General features: G+C 41.3%; 1 protein-coding gene across 2 annotated transcripts; it reads left to right on the top strand.

The window, feature by feature from the left end:
- Nucleotides 1–788: 788 nt before the first annotated feature.
- On the top strand, nt 789–19,418 carry csf3r (colony stimulating factor 3 receptor (granulocyte)). Of its 2 annotated transcripts, none has more exons than XM_050046088.1 (17): nt 789–946; nt 5,083–5,172; nt 7,645–7,719; nt 7,914–8,210; nt 10,604–10,736; nt 10,877–11,043; nt 11,858–12,027; nt 12,174–12,324; nt 12,620–12,702; nt 12,817–13,024; nt 15,765–15,953; nt 16,172–16,273; nt 16,549–16,695; nt 16,779–16,919; nt 17,014–17,110; nt 17,191–17,269; nt 18,704–19,418. In XM_050046088.1, the coding sequence occupies exons 3-17, from the start codon at nt 7,656–7,658 to the stop codon at nt 19,187–19,189; spliced, it is 2,514 nt and encodes an 837-aa protein (XP_049902045.1). In that variant the 5' UTR covers nt 789–946; nt 5,083–5,172; nt 7,645–7,655; the 3' UTR covers nt 19,190–19,418. The 2 variants fall into 2 exon arrangements, with proteins under 2 accessions (XP_049902045.1, XP_049902046.1); XM_050046089.1 differs by lacking the exon at nt 789–946 and adding an exon at nt 3,452–3,517.
- Nucleotides 19,419–20,162: the final 744 nt, after the last annotated feature.

Below are 20,162 nucleotides of genomic sequence, written 5' to 3'. Positions count from 1 at the left end.
CAGCAGCTGATAAAAGCAGGTTAAAGCACAGTGTCTATTATAGATTGTTCAGGGGGGTTATTGTAGAAGGAATCAAGGATTTCTTGTAGATGTTTTTCCAGGCTATGGGGACTTTGTAGCGTAACTGGAAGGCATGGTGGAGGGGGTGAGATGGGTCCTTAGTGATCAGGGTGGCTTTCCTGATCACTGAGGTTATGCAGTTTATATAGAGGAGTTTAGGGTCAGCCGATTGTTTTGCTTGCCTGATTTGTTATACTCCCTCAAGTGGGAGTATTGCACCAAGTAAAAACAGCATGCAACAACTTTTTGGAACATTTGTCAATTGATAATCAATACTTAGAACTAATCGTGATCAATAAATTGACTTTGAGGTCAAAAACCTTAAATCTTTTATCAAAAGGTAAACATAACTATGTTGTAACATGACACTGACAGCCCTTCTTTTCTTGGTGATTCACAGAGAACAGCAGAATGATTGTAGTAAATGTAAGAGAGATTAGTAATTAGTATTGAAGCCAGGTAAAATGTTCAGAATCAATAGGTATTGCTAAATGAATATTTTTGACAACACTAGCATAATGTAGCCTATATTTAAATGTCCAGTATCACCTGTGAAGATTTATTGAAATTGTTCCAGATTTGATCCATGCTTAGTTGAACAATTCAACTTTTCTCCATTGACAAGGCCCCAACTCTAACCACCTCACTCTTCTTCCCAGCACTGGGCCCCATCAGTCATGTGTCCCTTCCTGAAAAATAGTGAAGTTTCACAAATTCAAAACAAGGATGTTGGTGCTGCTGCTGCTGTTGTTGGTGCTGCCTCTGCTTGGCGAACACACACATATGTCCTCCAATCTGAGCTGCTTTGAGCCGCACCGTTTCATCTGGCGCTATCAGGGCTGATGAGAGCCTCTCGTCTTTCTGGGTCTGCTGCAGCTGTTGTGCGGTGAGTGGCAAACCTCTCTGATGGCTCTCCTTTATCTTCACATCAAGCGATTTACCGCTCCTTTCATTTTGATACTTGTGCCAGATTGGGAAGGGAAAACTTCATAAAACTTGTGCCTGAGTGACACGGGGGTTCAGCCTGGAGAGCTGCATCCTGATCCAACTTTGGGACAGCTCAACTTAATTCCATTGAAAACATTCACTTAATCAGATTTTTTTGGAACGCTCTGTATTGTACTTGTGCCATTTATAATGCTTTGTAGTTTCCTGTCTAATAACGCCAGTGCATTTAACAAACATGAAATACCGCAGAGGATCTTCAAATCTTTAGGATTTTAAAGATAAGATGAGCCTTTTAAAGTACAGATTCTGAAAGTTTAATGCTCAGAACGTGTGAAACTTATCAGAGTTTTAAGATAGAAACATAGTGTAATGTCTTTTTTTGCTTTATTTTTAGGCAAAATATCATTTTGTGAGTTGTAAGCTGTCTTGATATGATCTGTGACATCTCTAAATGATCAGTATGGACGTAATGATGGCGTGTTAATCTATGGAAAACATGTTCATGATCTGGTCATCCATTTAAAAAGAGGATATGAAACAGATTGCTTTCCTCCTCCTTAGTTATTTGGAATTTTACAACTGCTGACACAAAAAGTCACCATGTCTGACCTCGAAGAAACCGTTCAGTGATTTATATGCGTCTAAAAAAGAAAAACGTAGCTTTCCTTAACACATTTTAGAATCCTTGTTTAAAGCAAAGTGAAGACTGAGACCAAAAAGAGGAAATAGTGGCAGGTTTGTCATCGCAGTGTGTCAAGGATATTGCCAAATCCTGAAAGTGGGTGTTTTGTCACCCCAACAGCAACGAATAAGGAAACATATGGTGGCGATAGCAAAATGTCCCTTTGCCCCAAGTGACTCACAGAGAGACACACAAATGAATCCAGGTAACATATTTGCATCAACACATTAGGAACAAACACACCTTAAAAATAGCCATTTTTACTGTCTGGTATAACTTGTGCCTGTTGACAAAATACACATTAAATTTAAATTTTAAATAGCAAATCTCCTCTCTCCCTCGCTCTTTATCTCGATTGCCTTTTGTCAGAGCCACAGGCAATTACCTATTAGCAGTAAGCAGAATTTCTAAAAAGGAAAGTGGGGAAAATGGAGGCCTTTATGCACAGGGCTGATAAGGAACAGGGAGAGAGTCCATTTCTCTCACATCGCGTCAACGCAGACTTGGGTTATTGTGGGCTGAGGGCAGCGATCTGACTGTGAGTTTGAGTGATAGTTACAAATTATTAAAGTATTGCCTCCTCGTCTAATTTGACAGTCTAGACATAATGTTTGTGCCCAGAGGTATAGAGCTGTTCTCAGCCAGAAATACTTGGAAGCGGGACTTAATGGAAATGTAATAACAAATCATCTCAATTGGTTCCTTTTGCCTTTAAAGAATAAGCTGAACTGAACTCTCAAAAGTCTGTTGACAATAAACATGGAGATGTTGCCAACGTGTTTTTTTTTTTGGCCTGAGGAATGATGGATTCTTCCATTTCTCACCAGATTCAGTCAGGGAGACCGAGGCAGGGTGTTACAAGACCACAGGAAGTTTCTCAATGCTGTGGTCTCACTTACTGGATCTGTGTGTGTTTGTCTGTGTGTTCACGTGCGTGTGTACGTGAGCATGCCAAGCATGTGAAATTTATCTCTCGTGGAGAAATCAATATATGTCATCTGACACAAAATCAGATAACACATGAGAGTTTTCCTTCCTGCTGAGCTCTTAGTAACATATGGGTGCTGTTATCAGTTAGAGATATTTCTATCACCGTTTAATGAGTCGCACGTTTGATCCTCTGTGGTGAAAGATGGAGTTTAGAATTATGATTTGAGATGATAATAACTGTACCGAATTCTATACATGAAATAGCACTTACACATTTCAGCAGCTGTCTTTGCTTGTCATGCTGCAAATCAGCTGCAACTCAAGATTATCTTTGTAATAATGATGGTTATTTTTTATTAATATAGTATAGTTAAAAATGCCTTCCCCGAGCCTGACCTGACATCTTTAAATAGCTTAATTATAGCTTATAGCTTAACAATTTAAAGGTCCAGTGTGTAGGATGTAGAGGCACCTAGTGGTGAGGTAGCAGAACTGACATTTCTCCTGTGTGTCAAGCGTGTAGGAGAACTACAGTGGCCAATATGAAAATGCGAATGACCCTATATAGAGCCAGTGTTTGGTTCGTCCATTCTGGGCTACTGTAGAACGACATGGCAAACTCTGTGGAAGAGGACCTGCTCTATGTGTAGATATAAATGGCTTCTCAGAGGTAACAAAAACACAACAATTCTCATGACCTCGTCACATATTGACGTTTGGTCATGGACTTTCCACATCCAGATATGACGTGCAAGGTACCCTGGGTGTGTTGGTTGTTGACGTTCTGGGACACCATGTCAAGTTCATGCATTGTCCTCTCGTGAAGGCTCGTCTATTCAGAAGCCTAATCCCGTCAGCCATAGCGGCATTGAACAATAGATCCCACAAGAAACTGAGGTGTCTTTAAGTCTTTAATGTTGTTTCTGTCTCTGTCCAAATGTCCTGTGCAATGTGCGTATGTGTATGTGCAATGATGTCTGTTCTGTTCTGTATGTCGGTCAAACTGTTGTGGTGCTGTGGAAAAGAATTTCCCCTCTGGGGACAATAACGTCGAAGTCTATGCCTCTTTCAAAATAAACTTCCGTTTTCACAGGAAATTTACCGTTTACATACAGTTTCTTTCACAATAAATGCACTACATCGGCACAAAACCGCAAAATGACCTTTTTTCACTTAAACAACAAAAACACGTGGTTAACATTAGGAAGAAAAAAAAACAGGGTTTGGCTTTGTAGTCTTATGGGATGTGAACACTGCTCTCCCGGGTGAAGCTCCATGTTTGTTTGACCCATCGACCATCCCTCACGGCCACCCTGCCTGGACTTTGGCTGCTTTAACTTTTGTTCTTGTCCTGCTGCGTTTCCATCTTACGCTGCTGTGTGTGTATCATGCTGACGTTAAAAGACGCCTTTTATCGTCCGTGTCTGACGCTGTAAGTCACTGCCCAAGAGACTGGGTTGTGAAAACACAGTCATGAATATCATATTTCTGCCAATAGATGCCCCTAACTCCTTCACACTGGACATTTAATTCATCTCACAAAAAAGTAAATCTTTTTTTTTTTTTTTGGTTTTGTTTTTTCTTAAATGTGAAAAATATTGTGAAATGTCTAAACAGTCATGTGGTCAGGGGTGGATTATCATGGGTGTTTCACTTGTGAAAAAAACACATACGCCCATGTGAATATATCACACATGAAATGCTGTTTCATGTGCAGTAGTTCTCACCCTGTGAGTGTGAAACACTTCAAACTTACTTGTGCCTGGATGTTGGTTTTTCAGGTATGTAAGATGTACCACTTAAATCCTCAGTGGTAAAATGTAACTAAGTACAAATACTTAAGTACTGTACTTTGTACTTTATTTGGGAAATTCCATTTTATGCTTCTTTATTCTTCTACTCCACATTTCAGAGGCAGATGTGCCTTTTACTCCTCTACATTTATTTGTTAAATTTAGTTACTAGTTATTTAGTTTACTCATATTTTGTATCAGTAGTCTAAATTTGTGAATCGGTCATACACTATTATTATAGGCTGAGCTGCTCAGCACTTTATAGAGTATTTAAAATTAACTCCACCTCTACCAGCTGCAACATTCAAATGATGAACACAATGATGCACCAAAAAACATAATCCAGTACCACAGTAGTATATATTATTCTAAAATGGGTCATTCTGCATTATGATAACTTTTACTTTTGGTATTTTAAGTGTATATAAATGCTATTACTTTTGTACTTTTGCTTGTGACAGAGTATTTCTACACTGTGGTATCAGTACTTTTACTGAGGTAAAAGATGAGAATACTTTGTCATGCCTCATGAGCTTTTTTTAATAGGGAAAAAATATTGTCCACTTTCTATCGATCAAGCAACTAATTTATATAAACAATGAAACTAAGAAACTAATTATTTCAACATTATTACAGATGAGTAATTGCTTTGTCTTTCCTCCCACACAGACACAAAAATGCTGTGAAGGCATGTCTGTTGCCTTGTGAGCCGACGACCAGAGCCCAGTTGAATTTCAATGTTTTCATGACTGCGTAATGGTGAGTATTTCAGTCCTGAAGATTAACTTGTGTTTGTGATGTGAGGCAACTGATTCTTGCGTTTAAGAACGAGGTTACTGACTTGAAGAAATACGTCAGTGATTTTCAGGGAAAATCCGGGAGATGACATGAAATGTGAAACTTAGACCAAACTTTGATCAAACTGTAAAATTAGACAGCATTGATCAAATATAAAACAAGATGTGGTCACTGTATTGCCTAATATTTACCTTAAATATCTTCAGGAACATTTTAGTGCACTGTTTGGCTGTATTATGAGAATGTGTGATAAAGAGGTGGTCGCCATACTGAAAATACTGAGCTCAATATGAACCAAAATTCTGTTACTGCGTTGCCTATTTCTTGCTTAAGATGTCCTCAGAAACATATTTAAGCTTACCTTTAACTCTAATTTGAGATTGTTTGTTACCAGCCAGCCACCATATTGTTTTAGGATGGGCAACTTGCATTACGTCATCCACCAGTGGGAGTGTTTAGTGGTCAGGGTATGATTGGATACTTCGTAATTCATTTGTAATTTAAAAACAAACCAAATCAAAATTCAACAGTTTTCTTGTTTTTCATTTTAACGAAAAACGAGAAAACTGCACAATTTTTTATTTTTTTTTTGTTGCCAAATGAAAAAGGAAAAAATATAATGGCCATTTCGGTTTTGCTGATTCCTTTTTGCCATTTCTCATTTGGAACAGACACGGTGGACAGACCAGAAGCTGTAAAAAAACTTCAAAATAAAAGTCTTTTTAAGTTATTTATTATGCAGTCAAGAGGGCACGTCATATGACATTATGAATACAGATTAAAGTATTAAGAAGGCCTATGTAACATGTTGTAAGTAAGGTTATTGTAGGCCTCTCTCTCTCTAAAAAGTCATCTAATTCTTGGTGAAGTTTATCCTATACAGCAGCCCAGGCTTTTATTTGCTCCAGTCACTGAACTCAGCCGCGTACATTCGGAACAGGCGTTTCTGTGGTACTGGCTTTCAGTTACTTTTACACAACTCGTTCTCATCAAATATGGGAAGTTGTCATTGTTTATTTAAAACAGTTTAAGTATTTCTTGCGTAAAAATCAGGCCATAATAACACATCAGCTATGAATCATTTATTTGATCTAGCTCAGAGTGACAGACAAAGACCAGCAAGAGAGAGACAGAAATGGCGAGAGAGTGTTACGAAACTCATCTTACAGCACAGCAGTATTTTAGGAAAGGTTGCATTGTAGGCAAAATTATTGTGTATTAAAGATACCTCCATTAATTTTTTAAGTGAGTAGAATTCCAAGAGCACAGAACAGTACTTTAAAACCAACAATTCAGATGCTTTCAGTGAGTCTTGGTCTTCACTTAACTGTGCTAGCCCTGCTAACAACACGTTACATAGGCCTACTTAATACTGTAGTCTGTAGTCATAATGTCATAGGATGTGCTTTTTTGACTTTGTAATTAATAATGTTTAAAAAAAAACTTTTATTTTGACTTTTTTACACTTCCCTTCCACCAAATGAGAAATCCAACCAAAATGGGCTTTTTTGTTTGGCAGCAAAAACAAAGTGACCACGTGATTTAATTTTTCGTTTTTTTTTTTAAACGAAAAGGAAGAAAACTGTTGAATTTTGGTTTGGTTTTCTTTTTAAACAGGTGCAGTGCATTCTGGTAGTTGTAGGTTTTCTACCTCTTGTTCAAAAGCAAATGCCACAGCCCTTTTCTCTGTTTTCTCTAATAACGTAACACCAGTTTCAAAAGTATGTGTGTCTCTCTACTGCATAGACAGCCTAGTTTTGTGGAAGATCGTCTCTCCGGCAGTAAAAATCTTCTTTAATATCAGAAGAACAATATGCTGGAGCATTGCACCCATCTGCTTAGCTCACAAGCTCCCGTCTTCTGCTCATTTGACATGACCAATCAGCTACGGAGCACACGCCCAACAAGGCTGGTTACCTTCTAACAACCGGCAATTACAATCTTCCTGTCTGCTTGGAGGAGTTTTATGGCTCTATTAGAATGGTGCAAGAGGAGAGATACAGTATGTTTATTTATCCTGTCCACAGCTTTAATATCACATCCTTAGTGTGATCACTTTACATAAACGTGGATCCCAAGCTGTCATGAGTGATGTTTATATTCACAGGTGTCAGTGTTCTACACCTCACACAGACACTGCCCGTTTCTCTCTGTTTGTGTTGGGAAGCAGTGGATTCATTCACTCGCTGTCCATTTCTATCTACACATTATGCATTATGGAGATCACATCCTTGCTCACATCACGCCGCCATGCCAACCACTTGAATCACGGTGTTGGTGATGTCTTTGAAGACAGACAGACGTTATCGCTCTCAGTACCTCCCTCACACAATGCAGTGTCGCTCGGAAGGAACGGCAATTCAAATATTGTTTTGATAGGGCATGAGAGTTTGTAATTTAAGACTAACGCATTTTGTTTTGGATGCCTAACAGGTTTTATCATCATGATATCCACATGGGTGTCAGTGATTGTCACGCTTGTGGCGTTTGTGAATGGAGCGAGAAATGGTGAGTGTTCCTCTCTGAATGAAATAGCAAATCTAAATGGAAATACCTCACCAGCAGTTACCTAGACAATTGCTATTACACCTTGGTCTTCTTTGCCTCAGAGATATCTGTCAAACCTTAATATAGAGCTGTGCATTTTAAAATTAAGATGCTCTTCAACGTGCCACATCTAAATTAAATTTCTCATTGTTCAGAGGATGACACGCAGCCGTGTGCAAAGGTCCAGACGTCCAGCTCGGTGGTGCCTTTGGGGTCACCCGTCACAGCCACCTGTGTCATCAGAGACGGCTGCCCTCTCTTTATTGGACAAGCTGTTCATATAGAGTGGCGCCTCGGCGATCGCTTCGTCCCTGGCAGGCCCGTGGCCAATGAGAGCAGCAGGATTTCCGAGGTTGTTATACCGAGCTTCAATCACACCAGGGAGTTCCTCACTTGCTGTGTCCAGGCCTCTTTTCTTCAAGTAGTCGGAGGAGTGGAGATCAGAGGCGGATGTAAGGAGGATTTAAACGTCTTGTGCATGTTTGCTCTTTAATTATCACGTTCCACCAGTGAAACCAGACAAAACTGTGAATCTGTGGATTGTTTTTAAGTAAGGGGAACTTTTAAAGTGTTGGTTTGAGCTCAACATAAAATACATAGAAAGTAAAACTCCAAACACTGAACACTTTAATTAACTTAAAAGTATCTTTTTTGTTCACCCATCTAAGAGATCTTATAATTTTATAGAACTATGCACGTTTTAGAGGTTTACAGCAAAAGCAGCAAAGATTGTATCAGAACATTGATGCATCCCATCAAAATGAAGCCACACTTTTTAACTTGAACTACTTTAAACATTGTCCAAAAAGTGTAAATTTCCATTGAAGACATAAAAAGCAGAGGTGGAACCAAGTCCTTGTTTTGGAAGTCACAAGTCACAAGCGCTCCTCAATAAAAGTAATGCCAAGATTACATTTTTGCGTACCCATTGAAGTGGGGAACAGGGGCTTTGCGGGAAGATCATTATGCAAGGCCTACAGCCTCCTGGGCATCACTGGAGCACGCAAAATGAAAGCCATCAGCAAAGCCTCAGAAGCTGGGAACAGCCCATTGGTCCGACAGCCCATTGGTTCGACATCCCATTGTTCCGACCATATTAAACTCATTGTTCCGAAGTCCGTTCCGAAATCATCATGATGCCCTATGGTTAAGGTCTGGTTAGGTTTAGGCACAAAAACCACTTGGTTAGGGTCAGGAAAAGATCATGGTGTGGGTTAAAATGAAAAAGAAAGTGACAAACACATAAGCCGTGAGCCTGCTCCACCTCAAGCCGGTCGCGGCGCACCATACGCCCGCCGCAAGCCGTTCAGCACCGCGGACAGTCGGACTAATGGGATGTCGAACCAATGGGCTGTCGAACCAATGACATGGACCCCAGAAGCTTGGCCTCAAGATGGCTGTGGATTATTGGGGACAAGCAGTGGGCTGATGCTTTTTGGACACAGGCGGGGAATTGATCACTCCTGGTCGGGTCGCCTGGGTGAGGGGGTCTGAAGTTGAAAGACCCGAACCCCCCTTGACCCCAGGTACTTGATCTGTCCAAGTGCATCAAGAGAAATCATGAATGCTTCTTTAAAATTTGGATTTATTTGTTAAAACAAGTTAGCAGTTAGCTTAGCATTAGCTCAGTAACTATATCAACGTTTGCCTCGACTTGCTGTTCTTTGTGCAACATCAAATGTCGAACAAAATTGGAACTTATAACAATAATGATAAAATGTATTTTGTATTTATAAAAACACAGTAAAATAAAATATTTCACACCGTCAGGATAAAAATAGCAGTAAAAACGCTGAACATAGGCTAAGACCAGATCAATCAGAGAGTGTAATAAAAATAAATAGATAATTAAATTGATAAAGAAGGATAAATAGTCGACAGAACAGATTTACTGTTTAAAAAAAAAAAGCCGTCCTGTAAAAGTATGTCAGGTAATCATTTGTAATTTTGTACCTGCACATTTTGTTTATTGCAATTTGTTTTTTAGTTGACCACTGTATCTGTAGTTTTCTTTTTTAACTGGCCCCCTCAGCTTGATTTGATGTTGTGGGTGTCGGGAATTAAGTGTTGACTTTCTGGGAATAAATAGTGTTAACGTTAGTTGATTAGGGGAGAATGAATTCATTTTAATTTTCAAATAACACTTTTTAATCTTTGGGATTGAGGGGAGGGTATCAAGTATCTTAAAGTCAAAAGGCTCAAGTCCAAGTGAAGTCACGAGTCATTGGTGTGAAAGTCCAGGTCGAGTTGCAAGCCTTTTTTGATTTTATCAAATCCTGTCTAAAGACATCAAATTTTTGACTTGAGTCTGACTCAAGTCCAAGTTATGTGGCTCGAGTTCACGCCTTTAATTAAAGAAAAGTGCATAAAATCAGCAGATGATTAGTTTTTAGTTTTATTACTTGTCAGGGACCATGTATATAAATGAACTGAAAGTGATTTTCAAAACAGAGTTACAAAGTGCTTTACATGTCAATAATTAAAACAGACAAGACATGAAAACATCTTTAGTGATAACTGATAAAAACACTTTAGTGTGTAAAATCAGAGGAAGTAAAAGACAATTTAAATTAACTTAAAACCCAAGTAAAATCAGGAAAGGCTCTCCAATTTAAGTATGTTTTAAGAAGGGACTTAAAAGAGATCACTGACTCTGCCGACCTGATTTCCTCGGGCAGATTGTTCCAGAGTCTGGGGACCCTGACAGCAAAAAGTCCCCTTTGTTTTTCAGCCGGGCATCTGGAACAGACAAAAGATCTCTTATTCTCAACTTTTACCACTTGTCCACTTAACCTGTAACAACCTCCATTAAAAAACCTCCTCACTTTGTTGTTTTCATCTGTAGATCCACCTCAAGCACCACAAAACCTCAGCTGTCAGACAAACCTTACCAACCCGAACACCCTGACCTGCAGCTGGGACCCTGGACCGCAGAAGACCCACCTGCCCACAAAGTACACCCTCCACACCGAGATACGGTAACGCTCTGCCAACACATTGACACGGTTACCAGAAAGCAAACATCACTCTGTTTTCAGGAATGTCAAAGTGTCATTTACAAAATATGTGCGTGAGGTTGCACAACTGGGTTTCTCACATTATTGTTTCCTCATTTCAGGGATTCAAACGAGAACAACACTTACGAGCTGCTACCAGGAATCCACCGTTACACCATCCCACGCTCCGGCTTCGTCTTCTTCTCGGACATGGAGATACATGTGACGGCGGAGAATGAACTTGGAGAAGCAACCTCTGCGCCGATCATTTTGGAACCCCTCAGTGCAGGTGTGAAATACAGAAGTTATGCGTCCACTGAATTTTATTTATTTATTTATTTATTCAATTTTTTTCTATCTCCAGAAGGGACTGTGCTAAATCTGATGTCATTTACCCTTTTTTTAAACAATTGGTGCAGTAGTCTTTTAATTCTACTCCTCCATTTTTAAACCTAGATGTTTGTTTAAGACCTCTTACTGCAGTTTTAAAGAAATTCCCTGAATCCTCATCCTTTTGACCATCTGAATGAAAAAACCTGCACTGCACATGAAAAACAAAAAAGTAAACCCGTTTTCACGTGTTGAAACGTATATTTTTTCTATCCAGGCAGCTGGAAATGACAAATCCTTCCTCCTTTTTTATGACAAAAGAAAAATATAACGTTACTTTAAATGAAAGCATTAATATGATGTCAATATAGATGATTATAGTAACTGATAGTAGAGCTTCTTAATTTCATGTTGTACAAATCAAGTGAGGACTTATGTCAAATCCAGTCACCATGTTTGTTTGTTCGGATCAGGAGATGTTTTCTCACAGCTTGAGAAGATGGTTAAAAATCTTTTTTACTTTGCAGCAGATGGGATATGTTTTTATCCAGATGGTGGGAGACTTTTAGGATTCTGGAAATACAATCAGACCAGCTCTAAGTGTTGTTAAATGACCTTCTGGATTTCTCTTTCAAATGTAATGGGAGGCACAAACGGGGGTCGAATCTGACGTGATTTTTCCTGCAGGGATCAGAAAGCCTAAAGGAACTGTGAAGAAAACATAAAGTACATCTTAATCACATCAGAGCTTTTGCTTTGTTGTTTTATTACAGCCAAGTTTGACCGACCAGCAATTCTGGGGGTTCAAGCGGTGCCTAAAAAGTACGGCTGCCTAAGGCTGAGCTGGAGATTATCTCAGCAGCAAGCCTGGATGCGTAACTACCGTCTGAACCTGGGAGTCCGACTTAAGACTGCTGGCAGCAACCAGTGGAATGAGCAACCAGTGAGTACATATCATTCCAGTGTCAATAAAAACATAATTTTAACTGTTTATACAGCAGCTACAAGAAACCACAGGTTAGCGTCACAAGGTTGAAACTCATAATGTGTGTGCCTGAAGTCATATCTCTGCTCTGGAACATGTGTTAGAGCCCAGTGATCTGGGTGAGACCGACTAGATCTGTGGACCTGTGTCGTCTTCTCCATGGGACCCAGTATGTCGCCCAGATTCGAGTCAGATACCAGCAGAGCCCCTGGAGTGAATGGAGCAGCAGCCAGTCTGGAGTCACCTTGGAGATCGGTAGGGATGAGATCAATTCAGAGTGACACAATCAGTCACTCTAACATTTTCCAATCTATTGCCTTTTCTTCCATATCTTGGTCTTTTCAATATATGCTAATGTCGTGTTCTACATCTCCCATTGCTTTGCTCTATAGCACAGGGCTGAATTGATGTATTGAGTTGTGCCGCACACACCCTGGCAGTGAATCCATAGACCTGTCTTATATAGGAAAGTTTCAGTTTTTAAAGAGTGAGAAGAGAAGTGCAGGGCTTTGACAAGCGGCTAAGCTGACAGCCGTCTCTTTCTTCTCAGCTCCCACTGGACGCCTCGACTCGTGGATGAATGTATCAGGGGATCACATGCACAAGCAACTCAGCATACTCTTGTTTTGGAAGGTACACACACATCACATGTTGCTTGACACCTGTCACAGATTGATGAGTGATTTCTGTTGAGTGTGTGAGGTCTGCCTTTAAAATATCCTCTCACCTTTCTTTTTTCTGTTTTAGCCATCAAAACATTTCCGCGCCAACGGCCAAAATGTGTCATACATTGTCTCAGTGAGGAGGCTGCCAGGTGAAAAGAGAAAGGTGTGCTCTACAAAGGGGAATTACTGTACTTTCCAGCTTCCCGAGAGAACGAAGAAAGTGTATTTGAGTGCTGTAAATGCCGCAGGGAAATCCTCCCCAACTGAAGTTCAGATTTACCCACCTAAAGGTAAAACTGACAACCTTGAACCTTCTTAAAGCTGGGGTAGACAGAGATATGAGAAGGCAAAAATACACCCTCCTCCTGCAGCTCTCCCCTCTCTGTCCTCAGACCCTGCGACCAGACAACCACTGGCGTATGTACATGCTTCATACAGTAACTCAGTCTTTCCCATACATTGATTTATTTAATCTTATCTCATTGTAGAGTTGCCTGCAGCGCATTCACTCAGCCCCTCTTTGCTGCCCTGCTCTGTCTCTCTATTAGACCAAGAATGAGACAAGAGATACCTAACTAGCCACCCTAAAGTCCCTCCACCCCCCTCCTTGCTGCTGTGGACTGCTTCCTAAGGAGGAGAGCGGGCAGCAGCTCAGTAGACAAACCTTTAGTTGGTGGCTATATCAGCTCAAGTTCAGCCAGTACAAACCCTCCAGCACCAGGTGTCACAGTGAGCTGGTGGCCAGTGGCAGCATTGGATCTTACCTGTGTAATGGCAGCAACAGAAAGTTTGCTGATCTGGGGCTGTCCAGTCTCGCAGAGCTGATGCAAGCTGGGTTCAAGTTGTTGCGGACACTGACTTGGGGTGTTTCTGGAGCTGCTGCCTGCTCTTCTCCCGGTGAGGTGGTTTATAGCAGTGAGGAATGAGGCAAAGGACAAGCTGTTAGCGTTTAGCTACTTTAACGTGAATTCACAGCGGCAGCTGTGAGCCTTTGACGCTGGTTAGCAGAAGGCTAAACTATTACCAACATTTTCTCTTTATCTCTTAAATGCTTTGTCTATAATGCCAGACTGTGCACAGGTGACCCCCCCCTCACACAAGTGACCCTGCCAACAACGCCAAATTTGTGGTGGCAGTTTCTACTAGACAAAACACACTGAGCCAGAAACTTGTCTTTCTGTAAGTTTAATTCAGCATCTGCAGATGGACTCACAACAAACAGTCAAGACTGAGCTGAGTGCAAAGAGTGAGCCCTGAACACAGATGTCAGATACATATACTCACTGACAACTGCTGAGGTCAGGGATCTTTACCAAGCATCGTCAGAGGGGTGACAAAGCAGTAAAGCACTCACAACTTGTTACACACTGACAAAGAGTAGATGTCATGTAAGGCACTTGTGCTTGTAAAATGCGAACAAGACACAAAATGCAAGATTACTTCACATTCTGTCTGCTTAGTGGCACATAGTACAGAGGCCTAAAAGCATAGATTCTACATAATTATACATCATTTCTATTATATTGTTGAGTACCTTGTTGATTATATTTATAAGTTTCATTACAGCATGTGTTTTGTTTAGTTTATTGTCAGACTCTCTTTTAGACTCTCTTTAGCCCATTTTCCACCGAGCAGTACGGGACAATATGGTTAAGTTCTGTACGCTTTTTTTCCGTTTCCACTGTGAGTTGTTGTGGATGGTACCAATGGAACCGTTCCGTACAGTCCCCATTTTTGGTCCCCCCTCTGTTGGGGTACCTAGCACACAGATCTGGTACTAAAAGGTGGAGCTGTGAACACTGCAGTCTGTTGATTGGTCAATAGAGGACGGTCACTCTGCTCAGGGCTGAGTTGTGGCTGGTTTTGAGGCTCATGTAAGCACTGTTCATACCGTGGAGAGTTTTACATGTAACTATAAAATGAAAGGATGTTTTGCTGCCTCTCGCAGCAGCTGGAGTCTGAGAAAAAAATAACTTAATTCACTGGGCCGACTGCCAGCAACTTATAAGGTGGAACGTTAAATTGTAATGTTAGTTAATGCATGAGCTCACGATGTGAATCAATCAACACACCTTAAATATTCCTTATGACAACTTTGACCAGTCCATTAGTCTTTATATGACATACACTTTCAGTAATGAGTGGATCTACAAGCGTTTATATATATTAATTACAGCCGGGTTATTCAAACTGCATATATTCTAATCCTCAGAAAAGCGTCGTGGAGCGTCGTTCCTGTGGACTCCAGCAACACTAAACCCCTGAGCTTGCCTGAGAAGGACTAAATGCACACAACTGCTATTTTTAAATAACCCATGGAGACAGACTGTCACTGCAGCCTGTTCTGTTTTGTTCTGAAAATGTTGGCATGCAGTCTCGTTCTGTGGACGATAAACAAGGCGCAGACTTCCCTCTGTGTCACCAGTGATGAGGAAATACAGTGGGTGCTGGACGGAGCAGTGAGTGTCAACAACCCTGCCCACATTTAAAGGTACAGTTTGTGGCATAAAAGCTAAATGACCTCGGGTCTAGGTACCATGTCTGAAGGGTTACTTTTGGTTCTAAAGGTACCATACCGAAAGTGTTTGGTGGAAACAGGACTTTTGTGATAAGTCTCTTTCTTTTCTTTGCAGTGTAGGCAGTTGTTGCCAAAGTTGGAATGGCAAATTTCTTTGTCTACCATTGAATTAGGCTTTCACCAACAGGACGTGCACACACATATGTGTTTGTAGAGCAGCCAATAGGAACGCCCTCTCTCTGAAACGACCTGTCACTGGCCAAAGTTTCCCATCACGGGCCAGGTTTTCTAAAGCCTGAAAACAGAGCCAAGAGGAGGTGCAGAAGTAAAAGTAATGTTCTCTCAGTCCACTTGAATTACAATATGCTCAGAGTTTATTAAGGGATTTTTGCCCAGTGACGCCAAACTTAAACTGCCTACCCCAGCTTTAAACTGATGTAGAAATGGCTCCTACATAATACAGTTTAATAGAATTTCCCCCATAACGTGTGTGAGGTGCTTTGTGTCTGTAGTTTGTACAGCGATATTAGAAGTCACAGCCACCCCTCATGATGACAGATCCCTACTGGTCCAATGGAGTAGCCGGGTTTTTCCCACTCTCACTGGTTTCGTGGTGGAATGGAGACCTCTGTTACAATCAGACCTCTCTTTCTCCCAGTTTGAAATCACAGACAGAAATCAGACACGCCTTCTTATAACAGGTATGTTTTATAGTATTTGTATTGCAGGTTTCAAGATCAATGTCCTTCTTATTTTTACTCACCTTTTATTTGGTTTTCCTAATCTAGTGTTCATCCTTTACCCAGAGAATTCACTCTCACACAAGGTCTTCTTTTTCCTGTGCACGACCTGCCTGTGTACACACTGTTAGGAGCTTATGGGCACTGATACACTCTAACTTCTGCACTCTCATCAATAGGCAGCCTTGAGCCCTACAAGCCCTATGGGATCTCTGTGTATCCTAGGTTTAAGGATGGGATAGGCCTTCCTCAGACTGTTAATGCCTACTCAAGACAAAAGGGTAAGTCACCAAAGACACAAAGAGGATCACACAAAGAGCAGGCAGGGGTGTGAGAGTGGGGCTGCCTGAACTTTGAAGAAGTGAGAAAAGAGTTGATCCACATGAGTAAAGAAAAAATATATTGTGCAACCTATCAGAAACAGCTGATACATGATGTAATGATGCCCTCTTGTGGATAAAAATGATTAATTATTTTTGCTGGTTCCAAAGGTCTTAAAACAGAAGCATAATAGATCACTATAGTTTTCATAACCACTCATGATTTCTCTTTTAAGCTCCATCCATGGTTCCAAAACTGCACATCAAAAAGCTCTGGTACTCTCCTGTTGAGCTCACCTGGGATGAAATACCGTTAGACCAAAGGAATGGACTTATCCAAAACTACAAAGTCTTCTACTGGAATGAGAAAGGACCCATTCAGGGTAGGTTAAACACCTTCATTTTACTGTTCTGAAAACACTTTCTTATGTACTTAACACTAATTAATGTCTGACTTCTCTTTCAGTTGTGAATGCTGACCCAGATAATAGGAAAGTGGTCCTAAAAGGCCTCAACACTGTGTCTCAGTATGAGGCTTTCATGATGGTCAGCACGTTTGGCGGGAACCGGAACGGGTCAACATTCCATTTCGAAATTGATCCCTTTGGTGGGTGTCATCGCTTGCTGGTGTCTTTTTAGAGACGTGACAGAGAAATCAAGAGTGCAGACGTTATTCAGAAGGTGCATTTCTCTCCTCTCAGATGCCGTCGCCATTGTGACGATCGTAACTGTGTCTGGTGTCGGTGTGTCCCTGCTGGTCATCTTAGTAGTCTTGACTTGTTTCTCCAACCAGAGGAGGTGAGATCATCGCCACACTGTCTTACACTGTGAAGCTGGGATGTCATTTGTTCTCTAAACACTTTTTCTTCCCTTTGCAGGCTGAAGGGGCGTTTTTGGCCAGCTGTTCCAGATCCAGCTAATAGCAGCATCAAGAGATGGACTTCAGAATCAACACAGGTGTGGAAAATTAACCAGTGCAACATGAAATGCTCAGCAGGCAGCTGCTTTCAGCAAAAAGGCTGTGATAAATCCTCTGTGCACTACAGCTGACAGTAAAAGTTAGCAGTTAGCTGGTGAACAAAGTGGAGTGTTTATCAGCTAAAGAGACAGATATTTCCCTCGAGAGGTGGAGACCAAAACAGAGCTAAAGGAGAGGGAATATTGGATTCAGCGGTGGCCACAAGCATGGCACCAAATGGATGATAATGTAGCACCACGTCTGCAGGATGTGCAAACAAGCAAGCTTTATATGTCAGTGGTGGTGTGTACAGCTTCTTTTCCTGCCAATAATGCTGCTTTAATTAAAGGGACAGTTCACCCCCAAATCACAAATACATATTTTTCCTCTTTTTTGTAGCACTTTTTATCTATCTGGATTGTTTTGGTGTGACTTTCCGAGTGTGGGAGATATCAGCTGTAGAGATGTCTGCCTTCTCTCCAGTATAATGGATCACAATGGCTTGTGGTGCTCAAAGCACCAAGAAAATACATTTGATAAACTCAACAGCAATGTCTCTTTCCAGAAATCATGACCCAGTTACTCAAGATAATCCACAGACCTTGTTGTGAGCAGTTTCATGTTGGAAATATTTTCTTTCTACTGAACTACACCCACCAAACGTATCAAGTAGAAGAAGGAAGTGTGCATCTACTCATTGTTACCTCTCTCAGTGACAGCTCCAAAATGTAGTTGGGAACATGCTGGCTTATTAAATTTAACTTGGCTCGTTATTAGCTGGTAACTAGCTTCTAGCGGTACGGACCACTCTGCAGAAGGAAGGATGGCAATGCGTTCAGGTGCCGTTCACCAACAGTGGCGTTATTGCAGTCTTCACCACAAAACAATAAACACGGCCTTCTCATGAGGTCTAACAGTAGCCCTGAGCTCATCTAGACACTTAATTCTGCTGACTGTCATCGCTCTTTGCCGCCTGCCGTCTTCACCATGAGAGCTGCTTCCCTCCACATACACCATGAAGTACACACCACACCCTCACAGGTTACCCACAAGGTCACCGCCCTTAACAAGGAAAAGGGGTGAGCCGGTGACATCATGGACAAGAGGCTGTGCTCATGAGAGAGCAAGATGTAAACATTAATGGCGTCCTCCTTGGCTGAGCTGTAACGTTAGCTAGCTCAGTGGTGCTAGATTAGCTAGCAGTAGATGCACACTTTGTACTGCGCGGTTATACAGTTAGCTGTTGTGGTTCGGTAGAAAGAAAATAGTTCCTATATGAAAGTGCTCACAACAAGGTCTGTCTCTTTGATATATATTCATGAAAATGCTAAGTGACATACATGACAAAATAAAGGCCTTAAATACGTGGGGTTTTTTGGCGATTACTAATTAAAGACATTGATGACTTTTGTTTGTTTGTTTGTTTCTTGCAGGATTCCCATCTTCCCTGGGACACTGATGAGCCCGATCCAATGTACCTGTCTCACCTGAGCTTCCTGGACCTCCCTATGAATATGAACCTCAACAAAAAGGACGATGACCCGTGGTTGAGCAGCACAGAGGAAACCAGTGACCTGGGAGAGTCGATTTGTGGTTCACCATTCATCCCCGGCTACTCCGGTTCCAACAGCGACTCTGTTCCTTACGCCACTGTGGTCTTTGGTCCGTGCAGCAGCCCCACACCTAAAGACCCTCACATCTACCTGCGCTCTGAGTCCACGCAGCCCCTTTTGGAATCGGAAGAAGCCTTCACTCCAAAGTGCTATCAGAACCTCGCAGCTGACGGGATGCGAAATGAGCAGTGTTTTTTCGGACCGTGCCATGATTGTGTACCTGAGGAAGATGCAGGCCCAGGTGTCCTGTGGGACGACTTTCCTTTTCTACGAGCATTATCCTTAAATGATACTCACAATGACTAAAAGTACTTTGCTGATTAAACATGTAGCTGCTTTGTGTGACGTTCATGTAGATCTGAGTTTGTAATGAGCCGATCATGAGAAGTTGATTCAGCATTACACACAGCTGTAAATGCATGCAACATTTAATACTAAAATCACTTTGATGTATGATGATTATGATACTTTGTCTGCATCACACTCTGTAGATATGTCACTGTTTTAGAAAATAAACTTCTATACTGAAGAAAAATCTGATGATGTGATGATGTTCTTGTGGTGGTTATATGTTACCTTTCAAAAAAATACTTCTTCATGCCAAGGGGACACAGTTACAACAATGTCTTTGAATAGAAAAATGTAACTGTATAAACAGAGAAAAAAGGTTTTCCCTTGTGTGATCATTCACCACTACACCTCTAATTACTTAATGTGCTGCCAAAAAACGTTGTTCTCTGGCTAATGATTTAGAGCAATTACCACTGAAAACTGACATTCATTCATTCACTTTCTGTAACTGCTTATCCTGTTAGGGGTCACGGGGGAGCTGGAGCCTATCCCAGCTGACATTGGGTGAGAGGCAGGGTACACCCTGGACAGGTCACCAGACTATCACAGGGCTGACACATAGAGACAGACAACCATTCATGCTCACATTCACACCTACGGCTAATTGAGAGTCGCCAATTAACCTGCATGTCTTTGGACTGTGGGAGGAAGCTGGAGTACAAGGAGAAAACCCACGCTGACTTGGGGAGAACAAGTAGGCTCCACACAGAAGGGCTCCCCCAACCTGGGTTTGAATCAGGTACCCTCTTGCTGTGAGGCGACAATGCTAACCACTGCACCACCGCCGCCATGTGAAATATGACAGTGTATGTGAAATCATTACTCCTCGAGACAGCCTGTGGTGATGTCAGATAAAGTAGGACAACTTTTTTTTGGCCATATCAGTCCAACTAAGTAAGTAATGTCTTTTTTTTTATTATTATTCATT

The sequence above is a fragment of the Epinephelus moara genome, chromosome 6, assembly GCF_006386435.1.
Source record: "Epinephelus moara isolate mb chromosome 6, YSFRI_EMoa_1.0, whole genome shotgun sequence".
In the NCBI taxonomy this organism is placed as follows: domain Eukaryota; kingdom Metazoa; phylum Chordata; class Actinopteri; order Perciformes; family Serranidae; genus Epinephelus; species Epinephelus moara.
Note: the sequence above shows the minus strand (reverse complement) of the source record. Positions and strands in the feature narration are given on the sequence as shown.

Excerpts from the sequence above, each read along its gene's own strand:
- csf3r (XM_050046088.1), top strand. The coding sequence starts at position 7,656 with ATGATATCCACATGGGTGTCAGTGATTGTCACGCTTGTGGCGTTTGTG. Across the intron at positions 11,044-11,857 it reads TTTGGAACCCCTCAGTGCAG|CCAAGTTTGACCGACCAGCA; the intron begins GTGTGAAATACA and ends GTTTTATTACAG. Across the intron at positions 12,703-12,816 it reads GCATACTCTTGTTTTGGAAG|CCATCAAAACATTTCCGCGC; the intron begins GTACACACACAT and ends TTTCTGTTTTAG.